General features: G+C 32.6%; 1 protein-coding gene across 2 annotated transcripts; it reads right to left on the bottom strand.

The window, feature by feature from the left end:
• Window positions 1–1,423: 1,423 nt before the first annotated feature.
• LOC111710292 (uncharacterized) lies at window positions 1,424–13,495 on the bottom strand. Of its 2 annotated transcripts, XM_023484345.1 has the most exons (10): window positions 13,410–13,492; window positions 13,141–13,232; window positions 10,380–10,549; window positions 10,201–10,327; window positions 8,512–8,750; window positions 6,400–6,542; window positions 4,047–5,185; window positions 2,732–2,823; window positions 1,624–1,990; window positions 1,424–1,531 (listed from the first exon to the last, which is right to left on the bottom strand). In XM_023484345.1, exons 3-10 carry the CDS (start codon window positions 10,497–10,499, stop codon window positions 1,509–1,511), a joined length of 2,250 nt encoding a protein of 749 aa, XP_023340113.1. In that variant the 5' UTR covers window positions 10,500–10,549; window positions 13,141–13,232; window positions 13,410–13,492; the 3' UTR covers window positions 1,424–1,508. The 2 variants fall into 2 exon arrangements, with proteins under 2 accessions (XP_023340113.1, XP_023340114.1); XM_023484346.1 differs by lacking the exons at window positions 1,424–1,531; window positions 1,624–1,990; window positions 2,732–2,823 and adding an exon at window positions 2,980–3,185 and having other exon boundaries at window positions 13,410–13,495.
• Window positions 13,496–20,886: the final 7,391 nt, after the last annotated feature.

Here is a 20,886-nt window from a genome sequence, read left to right as displayed (position 1 = left end):
GAACGGTTTAAAAAAATAGGAACAGCCCAGACCTATTGGCAAATGGTTGATTTTTGTGTGAGAGAGTAATCATATAGATAAATATTTTAAACTACTTCTGCTAGATCAATAGTCAAAGTTTGAAATATGTGTATACCAACAGGTTTCAAAGATATTGGTTTAAGAAGGTTAGAATATGTGTTATTTATTATACAATAACAATTAAGATACATACAATTAATACAATAAGCTCTTGATAAATAGATATCTATATATAGATATATACAATATACAATTTAAATGCAATTTTTTTATTTTTTTTTTATTAAATGATTCCAGGATCATTCTCAAACCTAGTATTTATATAATTTTCTTTAATTGTTGATCAATTTTCTAATCTTTATATCTATAGACGCTTTCACACAATTGATCACGTCAGCTCAAACAGTCAAAGTTTACAAAATTTTAATTTAACCATCAGGTTGCAGAGATATAGGAATCAGAAAAATTACAGTTTGTTGGGAGTAATCAGCAAAAATTGCCAAACAAAAACTTTAAGTTTTACATTTTAAATTATAGATTTAACAGATAAGTGTAGAGCACGTAAGAAGGAAAAAGAAATCATTATTTTTTTTTGGTTTATAATATTCACTTGATATTTAAGATTAGTTTTAAAGGCATTTTTTGAAAACGATATAAAGATTTAAAATCCACAAGAGAAAATTTAGATAGATTCACCTTTTTTATAAATAGTGTACACAATATAAAAAAGCGTGATTTAAAAGTTTCGTTTCTCGAATGTAAACGTAATTTTAAATGACCCTCCATACAATGTAATCATTGCCCGATTTACAACAGTACCCTCGAAATATTTATCTGATCAAAAAATGTGTTGATTTGACTTAAAAAATGTTTAGTTCTGTGAATTTTTTCATTGTTCTTAAAAACAAGAAATGCTCTTGAGTCACTTTTGCAGTGAAACAAAAACATGCATACCTAGTTCATACTGGTTTAGACATAGCTTTTAATGGTACCGTTGTGAATAGGGCATTGTCATCTTTGCATGGAGAGTCACTTAAAATTGCGCTTACAGTCCCTTTTAAAAGCATGGATTATGATTTGTGTTTAACCATACATAACGACAAAATTATATGTCTGAAAAATTACATTTGAACTTTAAATGGAATCGTCAAAGAAAGAATTGAGTCTTTGTCACAAACTCTGATTTTATAACCCCTGAATCTGCACAATGTCGTAAATCTTAGATTTTTAAAACTATGAATTCCTTTAGATTAAATAATCTAAGTTTGAAATATCAAAGATTTACAGCATCTGAGTCTAAAACTAAAGAACGAAAAGTTTTGACTTAAATTTTAAGTTCATGGTTAAATGCCACTTCTGACTTAATTTAAACCTGAACTTTAACCGTGAGGTTAAATTATACCAGATTATAGTCTGGTGGAGGGTATACCAGATTATAGTCTGGTGGAGGGTATACCAGATTATAGTCTGGTGGAGGTTATACCAGATTATAGTCTGGTGGAGGGTATACCAGTAGGCTGGGTGATAGTAGTCTGGTGGAGGGTATACCAGATTATAGTCTGGTGGAGGTTATACCAGATTATAGTCTGGTGGAGGGTATACCAGTAGGCTGGGAAATTGGCAGAGTTGGATGGGACATATAATTAGAATTCGAATTAAATGGTTCCCAGCTGATATTATCAGCAGGTTCCGTATTCCTATCCAACTGATAGGTGAGGTTCTGTTTACTGTCCATAAGGTTCCTGGTTCCCATGATGTACGCAGAACCATAGTGAACAGAGGCGGGTTTACTAGACTCCCTAGACCTTAGGTTTACGTAGGCAACAGTATTCTCATCTATTGGGGTTTTATAGATAGAGTTGTTGGGTATATAATCCAGGGTATCGGTGTGGAGGGTAGAGGTAGTTGTTCCAGGTAGTTGGAGGCTTAATTCATGACCTCCAGACCCCCAAACCGTCATCAAGTAGACCTGGAGAATAATTATAATAATAAAATTAAAAAAAAACGTTAACATTTAAAGTTGAAAATTATTTGATTAATTGATAAAAATATAAGTGGATTCAGGAAGTTCAATGGATTTACTATTTATTTATCTTAGAGTTTTATCAAATAAAATTTTTTTTAACTGATTTTAATAATAAAATTGATTAACGAATATTTCATGTTGAGGTTGGGTGAATTTGTTTTGTCAATTTATTTAGTTTAAAGATTCCCTTTACTCAGCCCTCTCCTCCTTCATATAGGAAATATTGATAAAAACAAGGTTTAAGTAGTAATCTCTGTTTGTTTGTATGTCCGATCATAACAACCTCTTTACCGATTTGCCTCAAAATTTGATTAGGGAACTCGTAGAACCACGGGAATGTTATTAGTCAGGTCATGTTTACTGTTTGATCTGGCAGAACCAGAATTCAGATTTATTAATATCAAAGATTTACGACATCAGGGTGCATCCATTGGGATTAGAACATTAGAGTTTAAACTGAGTCTTTCTTTTAAATACGATTTTCAATTTTCTCCAATATTTTGTTAGATTTGGTTAAAACATCATAAAAAGATGGTTTAAGCCTGTGATATTTCAAACTTATACTAATTGGTCTAACAGAATTTATAGTCTGAATTATCTAAGGTCTACAACATTGGGTTGCAAAGATATAGGGATTAGAAAAGCTTGCTTCTTTTATTTAAAAGTTGTAAATTAATGTATTACCTTTGGTATAAATATTACAAGAAGAATAACTGTTCCAGTTGAAACTAAACCAGCACATACAGATATATCTTCCCATTCAGCTCCATACAGTTCTAAACACGTTAACATATACAGATATATATCTCCCATTCAGCTCCATACAGTTCTAAACATATACAGATATATCTTCCCATTCAGCTCCATACAGATCTAAATATAAACAGATATATCTTCCCATTCAGCTCCATACAGTAATAAACATATACAGATATGTATCTTCCCATTCAGCTCCACTCAGTTCTAAACATATACAGATATATCTTCCCATTCAACTCCACAGTTCTATACATATACAGATATATCTTCCCATTCAGCTCCATACAGATATAAATATAAACAGATATATCTTCCCATTGAGCTCCATACAGTTCTAAACATATACAAATATATATCTCCCATTCAGCTCCATACAGTTCTAAATATATACAGACATATATCTTTCCATTCAGCGCCATACAGTTCTAAACCAATTTTTAATCAGCGATGCAAGAGATGATCTTCAGGTTTTCTATCTAAAGTTAATTTTTATAATCGTGGCACTTCTAGAATTAACTATTCCAAAAGATTTACTGCGAAGCATTAAAACTTTTATATAATTATAGGTTCACCTTATTAAATTGCTTTATATCATTAAAATTAATAAAATTAGATTTAGTTTTAGGTTCACACGTTATGCTTAATGATCATGATTAATATTAAAGTACGATGCAAAATTCAAAATGATATTTTGAATTGATTTGCTTGATTGAAAAGGAGGTTATAAAAGAATTTAAATAAAATCCAAACAAAGATTGAAAAAAGATGCCATAGAAAGCATTGCATGATATTATCTTTTTTATTTTAAATCAACTTCAGGCATTTAATATTGTCATTAGGATTATCGTTATATATATTATTATGATTACTATGATTATGATCATGATTATTATTATTATGATTATTATATAACTTCATGGTACCATGACATCGAAAGCATGTCGGGGGCCGGGGAGGTAGATTGAAATCTAAGATTATGACTCTAATAACTAAATTTTGAGATAAAGAACATGATTTTGAGATTAGGAACAGAGAATTATGAGATATTTGCAGGACTTGGTTTCCGATAAGGATAGAACTTTTTAAGACTGAAACATCTAAAATCTAAAATCTAAAATCTAAAATCTAAATCTAAAATCTAAAATCTAAAATCTAAAATCTAAAATCTAAAATCTAAAATCTAAAATCTAAAATCTAAAATCTTAAACCTTGTATATATACATAACAAAATAACAAATACCTGCACAGAGAATATATACAGTGACCCAGGCTGCTGAGACTATGGTGACCGCTACGCTTGAGAGACTAAAGAGAACTCCTTCCTTGTAATTCCTCCTGGATCTCCATATGCCAGGAGACAGGAAGGTTTGGACCAGGAGGAGAACTCCAGGCCAGGCTAGCATACCCAACCAACCCCAGCTCCGATGATGACAGGTCTCCAGGTTTAGATAATTACCCCGGAGATGCCAGGAATCTAGACCCAGGATACTCACCTCTACTCCTAGCATGAGTAAGAGAAGGATAACTTGGAGACAACCACTAGCATGTCCTGGTAGTCCTGCTGTATCCGAGGTAGCCAGGAGTAGAGATCTAGAAAGTAGGATGGAGACTAGAAAGGTGAGAGAACCTGCCGGAGCCAGGGTTCGGAGAATACAGGTTAGGTTTCCAGGTTGGAAACAGTAGGGGAGCATTGAAGCAAAGGTTATGACAGTAGCGGAGAGGAGAAGGAAGGATGTGGATTGTGCTCCTTCTAAAACCTCTCCACACTGTGCACACAGAAATACAAATATTGCCAGACTGCAAAGAATCCCAAGTCCTGCCAGGGTTGCAAGAGCTGTTACCCAACTTTCCCATCTCCATCTAGCTCCATCCTTCCAGAGTCCGTTTTCACAGATACATCTTGTACATGCGTCCTGAACCTGATATGACCGAGGCCAGGAGAACTCACCCTCTTCATACACTCCCAGCTTCTCCCAAACCCTCTTCTCTGGGTTAAACTCTTCAACAGTGTACTCCAACCCGTCTCGGCTAAACCCCAACCCGTCCCGAGCAGTAGTATCATCTATTGTAGAATCATTGAGAACAAGAACTCCGTAAAGTGCTTTAACTAACTGCCAGGAGAGAGGATTGTCATAAACATCCTCGGATATTTCTGCAAACTTTTTATAAAACTTATTAAACTCCGGCATCACGCTGTTCTTAGGAAGGAGTGATATTATGGTTGAGTTTATCATCTGTTCTCCCACAAGGGTGGAGAGAGGTCCGTCCCAAGGCAGTGCTAGTAATCCAACCCTTATATTGAGCTCATGAAGGTTTCTCATGAACCTAGAGATCTCAGCTCCGAACCCTGAGAGAAGAACGTTTTTAACTTCGTTAGATCTGGTGAAACAATGGTGAATAAGATTTTTAATCGAAGATCACAAAAGACAAATATTACATTTAATAATCGTAGAATTATTAAGGAACGCGAAGCTTTCCGGATTTTATTTTCATTCTGGATAGAATTGGAAATTTCTTTCTCTGACTTTCCAATATTAGATGTTTACTATAGAAACTCCATGCATAGGAGAAATTGTCACGGAGTTAAACTTTCATTCAACCAAATCAAGCACAGAGTTGTTTTTCTTAAACATGAAAAAAAAATTTAAATGAAATTTTTTAATTTGGATTTTAATGATAATGTGAAGACAGATTATACTTTTGTCAATACTAGGCTTTTAGGGAGCTTCATGTTCACGTATCTTTTTCAGTAACAATTTCAGCTTTAAAATATGGCTTTTCAATGCGACTTTTTTCATTGATTACCATTTACTCAGATTTTCTAATCCCTATATCTTTGCAACTCAATGTCGTAGACCTTAGATATTTCCAACCAACCTCAACTAAGGTTTCGGTGTGTACTGCAGTAATTTGCAGCACACTGACCGAAGAGATGGTAGGGTTTAGTGGAGAGTGAAACTATGAATTCTGTTCAAGGAGTATAGGATAGAAGGGAGATACAACTGACGCGGCCTGCCCTACCATATGATTATACATGTTTTGCAGACGGGTACTCCATTTGTATCAGAAATATTCAGAATAGGTTATTGTATACGCTGTAATGGTACATTAGACAAATATTTCTTATACAAATGTAGTACCGTTTTCAAAGCATGTATACTCATATGCTAGGGCAGGCCGCGTCAGTTGTATCTTCCTTCTATTTCATACTCTTTGATTCTGTTAGATCAAATAGTCCAAGGTTAGCCCTTTCGGGTTGCAAAGATATAAGGGGTTATAACATTTGATTGTGTGCCAACGGCTCAATTCCTTTTTCAATTTTAACATTTTCCTGGGGGGGGGGGGGTCATGTAGATACCACAGACAAAAGTCTAGAGCTCAATCGGTTCAGCCATTTTGAAGTTCATTAGATAAAACCAAACATCCAAGCTTAGATTATAAACTTTAAAAGAATTCTTTGAGCAACGTGACGCAACTAAATTCTGGCTCTTTTTTTGGGAAGTTTCTGAACATTTCCATTTTTAAAAAACTAAACCTAAGAATGCTTTGAAAAAATGTCTTTTGAGTAAGATCAAAGATGATCCACCATGTTCCTAAAAGACTCTGTAATCCTTGAGAATGTATCCTTAGGATCCTCTTGTGACGGAAGCCGGAGGGTTCGTGTCACGCAAATATCTTCTCCGAGCAGAGATCCACCAATATCCATCCCTTCTCCGGGACTGCTCAGTACCACGACCTAGAGATACAGGGGTCAAACCAAAATACTAAGGCAAGGACAGTTCTTTGAGAGGTTTACGCATTTTTTGTACTGGTTTCAATGTGTACGCAGAGTATACGCGACCGCAATTAACTTTCCTTTCATTAGTACCTTGGGTCAAACAATCATCGGTATCGATAGTGACAATAATAAAACTGTCTATATAGTCTTTAAGATTTAATGACATCTCAGTTGTCCTAAATGTGCATCTCTCAAAATTGTATGTCTTTAAAAGTTCATAAATACGGTTATGGAATAGTTTGATAAAGGAACTGAACACTTTAAGCCACAAACTGTTATTATCGAATCCCTATAAATACGGTTATTAAATAGTTTGATAAAGGAACTGAACACTATAAGCCACAAACTGTTATTATCGAATCCCTATATTTTTGCAACCTGATGATATTTTAACTTTGACTGAATGACCTAGCAGAATTCATACTTTAATATATCAATGGTGTACGGCATCAGGAGGCAAAGATTTAAAGGATTAACCAATTAGGGTCTGAGTCGACTAATCAGATCCTTCAAGTGAAAGAAATATTTTCAATAACAATAAGTTTTGAAATAGGGATCCCAGGCTAATATGGCGCTTATACTGTTTATATATGTTCTTAGTAAAATAAGATTCACAGCTGATTGCCGCAGAGATAGAAGATAATTTAGAAATGTTCACTGATTTCCCATATTTAACTTTTATTGTTTCAATCTACACAAATATAGTAATAAAGAGAATTATTGTGAAATTGTCATTTTTGTACTTTTTTGACTTGTACGTCAGTGTGTCGAAATTGGAATATTTTTATGTGAATTGATTTTTTATTTTTTAACTATAAATGGATATTTTTTTCTTTAATCCTTTTATCATTGCAACCTGATCTCGTAAACCTTATAATATGACATTTGACCTTATGAATTCTTGTAGATCAAATCGTCAAAGCTTACAATATCAAAGATTTACACCAACAGAGTCCAAAACTAAAGAACGAAAAGTTTTGACTTAAATTTTAAGTTCATGGTTAAATGCCACTTCTGACTTAATTTAAACCTAAACTTTAACCGTGAGGTTAAATATTTAACCCTGTGGTTAAATATTTAACTCGCCGAAATCGACGAGTTAAAATCTAAACAGAGGATTAAATTATCTTGATATCCTGCATTTTCCCTATTTGTCTATTATATTCAATCATCATTCAGCTGCAGCTGATAAAGCGGCATTCAACTTTACGATATATTTAAAAGTGAAAACCTTGAATTAAAGAAATTTTTGGATGTAAACCCAAAAAACGGTTGTATGTTTTGTTTTCGTTTACGTAATAACAGCTGATTAGCGATGGTTATGTAATATTCTCCGTAAATCCTTTTCTCTGATTGGTTCAGATTTTTCCCGGGAAATTCAAATTTAAAATTGAGAAAGTTTAGTATTTAAGTAGCTACTCATTATTTTACAGAACTTTAAACCTTGAACTTAAAATTCGCGCATTCTTTAGTTTTAGACTCTGGTTGCAAAGATTATAGTGATTAGAATATTAAATTATGATTAGAATGATCTGTTCCTTTATGTAAATATCACGCAAATGACAAAGTATTTTTGTTAAGGGACTGTAAGCGTAAATTCAGATGACCCTCCGTGCAAAGAAGACAATGCTCGATTCACAAAAGGTACATTTAAAAGCCTTGTCGGGTCAAGTATGAATTAGATATCAATGTGAACTATTTGGAAAGCTGATTATGTGGTTTCTCTATAACAAAAGTGACTTGCGCATTTCTACTGGAGGAAAACAGAGCGAAATTATCAGAAGCAAACACTTTCAAAAAGAAAAAGTTCGTCATTTTCCACATGATTGATGAGATGAAGGCTTTAGATGTTGTTATTCGGGCATTGGGTTCTTTGCTTTGAGGGTCACTTTAATTTCGCTAACAGTTCCTTTAAAATATCTCTTACCTGTTTCCAACCCATCTGTCTAACCAGCCTGCTAAGGGTAGTGAGGGTAGAGTGGGGGGACACATATTGAACCTGGGAAAACTCCAGTCCTAGGTTGGAGACTGAAGGTTGGAGGAGAGGGTTGAGGGTGGAGGCCAGGAATATATGAAGGTTGGAGGTATGGGTGTAGTTGGAGAGTGCGTGGAGGAGACGCCATTTTGCAATGTTAAGATCACCGCATGTGTTTATTATATCAAAATCTAAATAAAACAATGATTTTATAAAATATTTATTTAACATATTATGATTCCGGCAGTTAGATTTCGTTTTAATGAGATGTTTTTTATAACTTTTTTGCCCTAGCACTCTCATTTTTGACACTTAATATTTCTTAAATTCTAAGAAATAGTAATTTAAAGAATTTAGAATCTATACATGTAGGGTAAGGAGCGGTAAAACGTCTGGTCTGTGTTTAAAGAAATCTAAAATATCCCATAGCTTTTTTTGCCTAATGCTACAGATCTAAAAACTACATTTTAAAAAGCCCTTAAAAAATGGATGTAGAAATATGCGTCTCATGTCAACATGTGTCGAAAACAACAAAACAATATTTTTTGTTGGCATTTTTTTCAAACCTTCCTAGCACTTAAAAACAGCGGTCAAATTTTTTTTTAATGAGCTGTGCTTGAAAAATATTGCTATTCAGCTCAGATCCATTAAAAACCTTTACGTTCAAACCTTTTTCTATCGGGATAGATAGATTCAGGCCCCCCAGCCTTTCTAGAGTTAAAGCATATTTTGAACTGTCCGATTTTCACAATATTATCTCCTTTAAGGAGATATTTATCAGTTACGCTATAAATGATTATTTCAATTGTGTACATTTTCTCTTTAGTGTACACTATAAAACACAAAATTATTGCGGATTTTAAAAAAAATGTCGTGGATTTAAAAATTTTTCACAAATCAAATTTTGTTTGAGTCAAATATTTGAAAATTCGATCATCCATAGCCCTTCCCTGGGGTAACACGAGGTCCCTCAACAAATTTGGGCCCGACCGGTTCAGCCGTTTTGACGTTTATTTGATACAAACGGACAGACAAACGCCATGACAGACAAGCAAAGAAATATATAGATAAAAAATAAAATAAAATTTTATCAAAAAGTGCCAAATAGTTTTACGCTTAGACTGAAACTGCTGAAGGGGAATGAATCAAATTTACCGTATGAAGGGGAATGAATCAATTAAACTGTTGAAGGGGAATGAATCAGCTAAACTGTTGAAGGGGAATGAATTTGTTAAACTTTTGAAGGGGAATGCATCAGTTAGACTGTTGAAGGGGAATGAATTTGTTAAACCTTTGAAGGGGAATGCATCAGTTAGACTCTTGAAAAGAATGAACCAGTTAAAGTGTGGAGGAGTAATGATACAACCAATTCTACTGTGCAATCAATCGTGTCTTGATCAGTATTGTGTTAAACCGTTAAATACAGCCCTTACACCATCGGACAGGTAGAGTCCCAAAAAAATATTGATTGATTTACATAATTCTTTGTGAAATAGTCCTTTTATATTTGAAACTTAGATTACTTGATCTACCAGAATCCATATTAGAAAAATCAGAGTTCGTGGTAAAGACGGTTATCCTTGTTCAGTTAAAGGTTTAAATATCTTGAAATATCATCTTCGATCCTTTGTTTTTCTTCACCTATTTCTTGTTTTGACAGGGAAAGGAGTTGAATACGTTGAACCGTCCATTCCACAGCCAGAGACGGAGATTGTACTTTGGGTACACATTGAACCCGTCCTTCTTCTCCTTCTCCTCTATCCTTCTCCTCGATCCTTCTCCTCTATCCTTCTCCTCGATCCTTCTCCTCTATCCTTCTCATCACATCCTTCACAATCTCCAGTCTCCAAGAGGACTAGAACCCCTCTCCTCCCTTCTTGTATCCCCTGTACTCTGGGGGCTAGGAGGAGATTTAGGAGAAGGAGAAAACAATATTTCATTGTTCATTCATTCTTACTCCAAGAGAATCGTCTTTTTTCATACATTTTATCTAAAAAATGAAATACAATATAAAAATTAAATAAGGCAATGAAAAAATCTTTATGAAAAAAACAAGATTGACTATCAAGACGTTGGAGAAAAACGAGATGGGGGAGAAAACAAGAAAGCAGGAAAATGTTGGAGGGTATAAAATGGTTAAACTAAAAATTGCTCCTCATCGGATAAACAATTTGTGGAAAATTAAAGTTAAAAGTCTGAATTAAACAATTTACAAATCGGAAATAAAAATCTGATTCATGAATTAGAAAATATTTGAAACATTAGTTCAAGTTTCATCCTACCGGAACTAAGCACTGTACATAGTATTTAGAAAGGCCGGAAACCGGAAGCCTTGATGAATAGATAGATGAATGGAAGGATTATGAAATTAATTAATGGATTAGTCAATACCTCTAGTCCAGTTTAATTAATCAAGCAGAACCACGGAGAAATCAACATATAATGCTGAGGCATGAATTTAAATTATGACAATAAAACTTGGATTAACTCTAGTATTAATCTTATGTAGACTTGCTACTTGTTATATTAAATTGTCGTGGGCGATCATATTCAAAAGAAAAGTACCGCAAAAAAACTCATGAGGCCGAATTTAATGAATTTTATTTTGAGCTGCGTATCAAATACGCCAAAAACCGGTTTTAATTAAGCGCCGGCTTAAATATTGAAACATTGAATACAATTTTAAGTGAAACCAGCCACATTTGAGCCGCGTCTCAAACTTAAGCTGCGGCTCAAATTCGGCCTTAGGCAAAAGATAAATGCTGATCTTAAATTTTCTTAAGTTACTCTTATCTAGACAAAGGAAAATGTTTAATTTATGCAAAATTACAGGAACGGTTTTGTGACTTCGTAGCTTGTTTATTAGGTATGAGAAACCCAAATTTATTTTCTTTTAAATTTGAAACTTTGTTGTTCTTCCTTGAATCCAAATAGTTCTTCAAAAAGATGATTTATGATTGAAAACATAAAAGATTTTAGTCTTCTGTATTTTATTTTGACGTGAAGTAGAATATCAACTTCATAAAAACTAGATTTATTAGCCTTCACTTTATTTTCTACTTTTGGTTTATAATCCAACTAAAGTTTTATGATTTAAAAGTATAAAAATATGAAAAATTCGAACTGTTTTTTTAAGAACTATAATAAGAGAACATGACAAAGAAAATTTACTTCATGTGATGTGTTTATTATACAAATCTAATTTCGCTGATGTTCTTCATTTTAAACCCAAAAACAACGCAAATTTACTTCATGTTTATTAAATATGATTGAATATCTCTATTTTCTGTATTACAAAGAATGTGTTTTGGTTTCCACTTGAAAGAGTTGCAAAACCATCATTAATTCTGTATTTTTCAACAAAACTTTCATTAGATTTTTTTAATATTTTGATTGTAAATATTAGCTCTTCTTTATCATTGAAATCAAAAAAAATCTAACGTAAGTTTTCTCTACCCAAAAGTTGATATTCATAATTTGCAAAGATCTGAAACGTTTGGAGTAAAATGTTCTTAAATGTAATCTTTATAGGAAACTCGCATTTTATTTTTTATATAGTTTTCTAGACAAAAAAATAATTTAGCCGAAAAAATATCAAAATATCAGATGTCAAATGATCAAATGCCTAATTATGGAGTACAAACGCATTACATTTCAATTAGGTCTACAAGCTAGAAATGTAAACAACATGTAAAATGTAAACAACGGATCGTACTGCATTGTTCATCTCAAAACCGGTCAAGTACAAAGAGAAAACAAAGAGGAGACGATAAGAGATAATGGAAGAGAAGAAAAGAGATAAGAGAACAGAAGAGTAGAGAAGAGAAGAGAAGAGAAGAAAAAAGAAGAGAAGAAAGGAGAAGATAAGAAAATAGAAGAGAAGAGAAAGAAGAAAAAATAGATTGCGTGAAAGACAGAGCTTGCATTTTACAGACGATTTATCATAAAAATATGTTTAAGAACACCTTAAACTTTAAAATTAACTTTATTGCAAAATTGTATGATATTTTTGAGGAAAAAAATAGTTGTCCAAACTGTTTACCGTCCATAGATTTTTGATCATTTGGCATTTGACATTCTAATATTTTTGCATTTAGCCTACTTGACAATGTACTCTGCTGAACAACGAATGTTTCCTTCTCAAAGATTTAAACCAAAAACAACGAAAAACCACAAAATTCCCATAGTAAAATTCATATGATTAATGAGTTATTTCATCTCATAAAAACAGATGTTCTTTAAACGATTTAAAAGGGAGGGATCCTGAATTTTATGTAGCGTTAAATAAAACCAATATACTTTAAACGAATAAAATGTGAATTATCCTAAATTTTAAAAGAAGGGAGAAAACAGCCAGAATTAAATATAAAGTGAATTACAAGAATTGTTTTTTAAAAACAGATTTACTTTAAAAAGGAATGTTTCCTTTGAGAGCGAAATAAAACAAACAAATAATTAACATATGTTGTTTAAAAATATTGTTTTTATTTATTTTTATATACATATTTATTTAAATTTATTTCCTTCTGGTAAAAATATTAGAAATAAATACAGATAAGATTAAAATGGATTAACATTTACCTCTATAATTACTATGTTAAACTGTGTGTGGAATCAGGTCTTAAAAACCTTGTGCTGTGTCCATTTATAAGAAACTGTCACGGTTGAAAAATCTGACGGAAAAGCAAGGTTTTTTATAGATTAGATTCAAGGTTTAATTTAAGATACAACTCATTACAGCTGAAAAACAATGCATGTAAGTATGCAATTAAATCAAGCCAAAAGTAGAGCCTATAAATTGTCTCAATACATACAAAGTCATGACATTTTTTATTTATTAATGGGCATACCTGATTACATTCAAAGATTTGTCTCTTTTTAAATGAATGAAATATCCATATTTTCTTACTTGTGATTTCTCGACGACAGTGACTATAAAAAATTCTGCTACAGAAACAATAAGTGATTTTGACAGGACCCTTTTGAAATTTAATTATAATACACGATCAGAGGACTTTTTTAAATCAATCTCACCAAATACCGAAAAATGCAAAAAAAAAGAAGGAAGACTCTAACTTAATTCATCCTTCGTTTATTTTTAAATTTTCTTATTAAATCTAATATTTATGGTTGGTTACAAGTTACAACTGTTTCATTTTTCAAATTAATTGCACTTTTTGTATGCCTTGATAACATTAATTTTTTACTACTTGTCTCTCCACTTCCTTATTACTTATTAATTAGCATTTATCAATTATTTGAATAAAATAAAATAAGATTTTTAATAAAAGATTTTAATTATTTTAAAATTATTTTATTTGATCAAAAGGTGCGTTTATATTTATGAATGTATTCTAAAAGATAAATTCAACTATGAGCATGGATAAAATCAACCAATATAGCTGGGTTAAAATCAACCATGAGCAGGGGTAAAATCAACCGTGAGCTGGGATAAAATCAACCATGAGCAGGGAAAAAATCAACCATGAGCAGGGGTAAAATCAACCATGAGCTGAGATAAAATTAACCATGAGCTGGGATAAAATCAACCATGAGCAGGGTTAAAATCAACCATGAGTAGGAATAAAATCAACCATGAGCCGGGAATAAAATCAACCATGAGCAGAGATAAAATTAACCATGAGCAGGGATAAAATTAACCATGAATAGGGATAAAATCAACCATGAGCAGGGATAAAATCAACTATGGGCAGGTGTAAAATCAACCAAAAGCTCAGATAAAATCATCCATGAGCTGGGATAAAATCAACTATGAGCAGGTGTAAAATCAACCAAAAGCTCAGATAAAATCAGCCTTGAGCAGGGATAAAATCAACCATAAGCAGGGTTAAAATCAACCATGAGCAAGGATAAAATCAACCATGAGCAGGGTTAAAATCAACCATGAGCATGGTTAAAATCAACCATGAGCTGGGATAAAATTAACCATGAGCAGGGTTAAAATCAACCATTAGCAGGGTTAACTTAAAATCAACCATGCAAGGCTACCCCAAAAAATCTTTCGAACGAAGGCTAGAGTTTTGTTCACTGATTCTCACTCCGCTAGACAGAAGGTAAAGGTAAAATCTATGAGAACTGCTACGACTTTGTGACCTCATATAGTTCCTTTAGTTAATTTTTCGCACAAATACGATCAATAAGTTTCGCTAAACCTTTCTTAAGGGGTACTTCTAGAAGTCTCAGCTCTAAGTTTTTTTAAAGTTAACTAAATATTTGTATCAGATACATTTTTGGTCAGGTTGACGTCAAGCAGATTTTTGATGTGATGTAAGAAATGTTCTCCCAAAGATGGATCAGCTTCGTTGTCATAGCAAAGGAATGTCTAGAATATCGACTAGAGAAAGTAGACACTTTAGAAGGCTCGTTTACCATAAATTTGTTTTTATTAGACGATGCAAAAACGAAGCCGAATCCATAAACATGATCCTGAACGAATTTATGAACTTTAATGATGGTTTAATGAGGTGAAGAAGAAAAAATGTATCATTTACTCTCAGACAAATAAGAATCAATGGAAATTTAAACCCCCGAGGGATTCAATGATAAACCCGAGGGGTTGCGGATTTTGCGGATTTTTTTTGCCTTTGTAGATTTTCAAAGTATCTTTCAATGAAAATATCCCGGCGGGATTAAATGAAAATGGTTGCATACCAAAAAAACAGCTTTTTATAAAGGAATGAATAGTTAAAGAATTATGACATGTCCTGGCGGGAAAAGAGCATCAAGACCAAAAAATAGTAGAAAATATTGCAAATTATTCAAACCATATGAGTAAGGGTTAAAGAAGTATGTTTGCCAGACAGCCTGATATATGCTTTTACATTGTAAGCAAAGTTGTAAAGCAAGATTTAAAAATGACAAAGATCTGGGTTGAATTTGTCCCAAAGTCTTGGGCATTCAGTGATCATGGATTCTAAATGTAAATCAAAACAGCTGCAGATAAAGGTTTAAACTGTATGCAAATTCAACAACGGGAAGAAGAGGGATGGGAATTATTATAAATGAAAACTAGAATATAATTTGTTCTCGAAATTGTGAAATACCCTCGTGATCCTCAAAAGTCTAACGATACATTCAATACTCATATAGTAACAACAGAAAACAATGGAATACAAAGACGACATTATAGAAATACTTAAGCGTTTTTATGTTGTTACAAAGCAAATATTTTTACTAGTAGGTTTAATTTAAGTGAAAATGGTCTATTTAAACTGTACAATTGTTATGTCAATAATGTTCATTGAACTAACTGAAGAATTGAAGTCCTAACTGAGTTTAAAAGTCGTCTTCCTATTTCAGAATTTTCTTGTTATCATGTACTCAATCTCTTTTTTCTTTTAATCGCTCTTTAAGGGTCTAAAGCAGACTCTGGTGGATCAAGTTTGAGAACATTATGAAAACTTTCTTGCTGTGAAGAACGAAGCTGATTACTTTCGGGAGAACAATCCTTAAATTACAACAAAGATCTGATTGACATCAACTTATCTAAACAATAATCCGGTATAAATATAGTGAACTTTCAAAAAAAATTACACCGGGATTTGACTTGAAATTTTAGCGAAACTTATTGATCACACCTCGTATGATAAAAGTGCTTTTGTTGGGTAACGTACTATAGGTAATTTTAAAAAATGATGTTCTTCTCAATAGCTCTTTAAAAAAATTTCAATTTTACACGAAATTTTGAGTTTAGTTTAGTTTGATGTGCAGCTTTAATTTTATACAGAATGATTCACTTTAATAACTTCTTTGTTGCATCATTGTATTTGTATACTCTTGTTTGTGACATATTTAATGCAGAAGAAAATTTATGTATTTTTAAAACTCTATTTGTCGTCGTAAAAAACTCATTACTTTTTTGATAAAGAAATTATTTTGATGAATTTGATGAAAGATAAAATCTTGTATATGTGCATTTTTTTAAAAGTTTGTAAAGTAATCCACACTGATTCAACAGTTCGGACCTTGTCACAACAAGCTGTCACTTTAACCTCATCAGTGGCCGAATTTAAAGAATTTGAGCGGCGGTTTAAATTTAAGCCGCGGTGTAAATATGGTTGATTCCACTTAAAATTGTATCAAATGTTTCAAGATTTAAGCCGGCGCTTAATTTAAACCGGGTTTTGGCGGATTTAAACCACGGCTCAAATTCTTTAAATTCCATCTCTGTATAGATTTAAAGATTATTCTAGACACCAAAACACGATTTATTTTAAAAAGAGCTTGCTTTTATAGACACGGGGGTATTTTGATTGATTTTTTGCGTCAAAATGTGGATGTTTTACATTAGGACTTGTAAACCAATAATCACACTAGAAGCTTCAAAATAAACTAATTGCAAAAAAAGTCTGCTGACACTTCAAAATTCATTGTTCTATATGTTCATTGAACTATTCACAATTTTATAGGTTTGACTTTAGTTGAGTGTAGATGCTAATGTAATGTAGCCTACTGAGATTACTGTAGGAGACTGTAGACTGTATAGTAGACCAGGTGGAGTAGGGTTGTCATGGTTACTGATCATAGACTGTCACAATACATATATATAGATATATAAATACTTAAATATACATAGATATAGATTAATACATAGAGATACATATATATATATATATATTTATATATATATATATTTTTATAAGAAAATAAATATTCAAAACATGATTTGAAGTTTTATTTTATATATATATCCAATGTATATACAAAGATATACATAGATATGCATAGATATACAAAGGCATAGATAGATAAACATAGATATATATATAGATATTCATATTTATACATTATAGCTAGACATAGTTAAATTTTTTTTGACGACTATCAATAATTCCACTGTTTATCTATATAATAAAGCTCTTTGCTCATATATATATATAAAGGCTAATGAATTCGAAATTTTTTTTTAATAGATTTTTTTTTCAAAATTCGATTTATTTTTATTTTACGGGTCAACGTTGGGCACCCCAGCTAGTATAATAGAACAGTAGGCTAATAGGGCGCTTCCATATCCATTGTGAACATGTTCTCTATGTGACAATTGTGGGTATTGTAAAACAAATACAAACAAAATATTTCGCGGATATTATATAAAAACTTCGTGGATTTCCAACATTTTTAAAAATAGAATTTTGATGGAGGCAAATTTTGAAAAAATCGATCATCCATAATCCTTCCCTGGCCGGGGTCACGCGAGGTCCCACTAAAAATGTGCATATGGTCCGATCGGTTAAGCCGTTTTGACGTTTATTGGACACAAACGGACGGACACCCAAACAAACGCCCAGACAAGCAAAGTATATATGTAGAAGATATTATATACATCATATACTATGTATTTTCCTTTCTTCCCTTTTAATCTATAGTTTAATACAGATTTGAGGAGATATTGAGAAATGTCGTCTTCTTTTACCCTTTTTCTTATTGTTCTTTATAAAATATACAAATATTATCTAAAATAAATCCTAAAAACGAATTGACTAGACTTTTTAGTTCTTGTCTATAATTTTTCCGTTGCAAAATGTAATGAGAGCCAACATATTATACAGTTTTCCTAAAATTCGTAGTAGGAAGACGACATTTGAACAATCTTTTGTGTAAGTTGTTATAAAACAAATAACTTTAACATGAATCTTACAGTCCCCTTCTTATTCCACAGTCCTACAACTTTACAAGTCCCATTGTTCAGTGTTCATACAGCGATAACCAGAAAACTCTGAAATAGGAAGACGACTTTATAGCAATACTTAAGCAATTAGTTTTAAGGCTAAACACTTATTGAATCGCTAATCAAGGGAAATGGGCCTGTTCACACAGCGCAATAGCTGTGTCATATGCTCATTGGACTATTTCAAATTAAAAATTGATTATAAAAATTGTCTTCTTATTTCAGAGTTTTCTAGTTATCACTGTTTCTATATATATAAAATTTTAATCTCTGTTTGTCTGTCATAACTCTGGAACACCTGGACCGATTTGCCTCCGATTTTTATTGAGGAATTCGGGAGGCCCACGGGAATATTCTTAGCTTGGTTTTAAGATTCTAAGATAAGATGGGTCGAATAGCGAAAATTTAGTTTCCTTGTAAAATCGTTCAAGTGCAGGTAAATGTGAGTTACTTTTAGTAACCTTGGCAGCGCTGGGTTCCCAAGCTATATGTGTGTAATATTTATATATGACATGAGCAGACACATTTTAAATATGATAAACATCGCAGATTCTTCTTTTAATGAAACTATGTTTACAGTTTCTTTAATAATGAAAAATACAAAGTTTTATGTTGATAACTCTAGTGAATCATTTATGGCACTTTCCAGATGAAACTTATTTAGAATTATTAGGAACCAAGTCTTTCTATACCATGCTAAATATCTACATAATACGGCTTTCTATACAATACTACTATAGTAACATTAAAGAAGCAGGGGAGGAGGGGGGGAGGGGGAGCAGGACTATGGAAACCAGAGGCCGAGGTTTTTTAGTAATACAATAACAAATTTAGCTTTTGCCTATTAACTAATTTAAAGTAACTGATTACTTGGCACATACTGAAATTTTTTTATTCCTTAATTTTTTTAAACTTAAATGTGTAACTTTGACTTAAAAAAAATTAAAAGTCTAAAAGTTCAAAGGTTTCCAAAATCCTGTCTGGTAAGCGTAAGGTACAGGGTTACCCATAAAATATGAGACTTTTAAATTTATAACTAATGTCTGTTTTCTTTATGAATATTTCCCTCCAACTCCAAGTTTTTATCATTAAATAAGCCATTTAAAGACCATGCATTAGACTTTGAACTTTGAATCGGTCGTATTTGAAGATTTTAAAGTCGTCTTTACAGTGGAATACTGTGTGGATGACTCTGTACCGTCCTCCACAGCTTTGTTTACCTTAAAAGTGTACTGCAGTTTTGTAAGTCCTAAAGAGGGTCTATATTTAAACTACAATTAAGTTTTATTACTTAAAAATAAATTTTGATTAGCGTTTATTTTTTTCCATACAAACGATATTATTAAAACTATGTACGTTTGATATTTTACTGTTATCAACGAAAGCAACAAAAGTTTATGATAGTACACCTTAGATATTTATCTTAAAACTTAATAGAAAACGGCAAGTCTTTGATTAGTAAAATTAAAGTAAATAATAGTACAGTCAATCTAGTGGTATTAAAACTTGAGGTGTTTAGTTACATTCAGAGCAAATAGGGATGGGCATCAGGTGTTTAGTTACATGCAGAGCATATAGGGATGGGCATCAGGTGCTTAGTTACATGTAGATCATATAAGGATGGGCATCAGGTGTTTAGTTACATGCAGAGCAAATAGGGATGGGCATCCGGTGTTTAGTTACATGCAGAGCATATAGGGGATGGGTATCAGGTGTTTAGTTACATTCAGAGCAAATAGGGATGAGCATCATGTGTTTAGTTAAATTCAGAGCATATAGGGATGGGCATCAGCTGTTTAGTTACATTCAGAGCAAATAGGGATGAGCATCAGGTGTTTAGTTACATGCATATAGGGATGTGCATCAGGTGTTTAGTTACATACAGAGCAAATAGGAATGGGCAGCAGGTGTTTAGTTACATGCAGATCAAATAGGGATGGGCATCAGGTGTTTAGTTACATTCAGAGCATATAAGGATTAGCATCAGGTGTTTAGTTACATGCAGAGCATATAGGGATGGGCATCTGGTGTTTAGTTACATTCAGAGCAAATAGGGATGGGCATCAGGTGTTTAGTTACATGCAGAGCAAATAGGGATGACCATCAGGTGTTTAGTTACATTCAGAGCAAATAGGGATGGGCATCAGGTGTTTAGTTACATGCAGAGCAAATAGGGATGAGCATCAGGTGTTTAGTTACATTCAGAGCATATAGGGATGAGAATAAGGTGTTTAGTGCAGCTTCCAATGAATGACCAACATCTTCTTATGTAAAAGCTGTCCATGCATCTTCTTTTGCATGTTGCAACTTCATATGCAAAAGGTTCTCATACAATATCTTCCAATCTACCATCAAATGTAACAGCTATTTGGATATTTGTCACAGAATATTGACTTTAAATTTTTAACTTTGATTCTAGAAAATTATGAAAATATTTTTCCTCCTTCCCTGGATAGGGATTGTCAATTCTAAATCTTTTTTGGTTGAAACAGGTATCGGTTTAAAATTGTGCTTTGTGTAAATCAAAATCAGAAATAAGAGAATGAACAGGTTTTTGAGGTAAGGGGAGCATTTTCTAGATTTCATTGGTTCTCTTCTAGATTGTATTCTAGATTGTATTCTAGATTGTATTCTAGATT

Source organism: Eurytemora carolleeae, unplaced genomic scaffold, assembly GCF_000591075.1.
Source record: "Eurytemora carolleeae unplaced genomic scaffold, Eaff_2.0 scaffold730, whole genome shotgun sequence".
In the NCBI taxonomy this organism is placed as follows: Eukaryota; Metazoa; Arthropoda; class Copepoda; order Calanoida; family Temoridae; genus Eurytemora; species Eurytemora carolleeae.
This window is presented reverse-complemented; position numbering and strand designations above follow the sequence as displayed.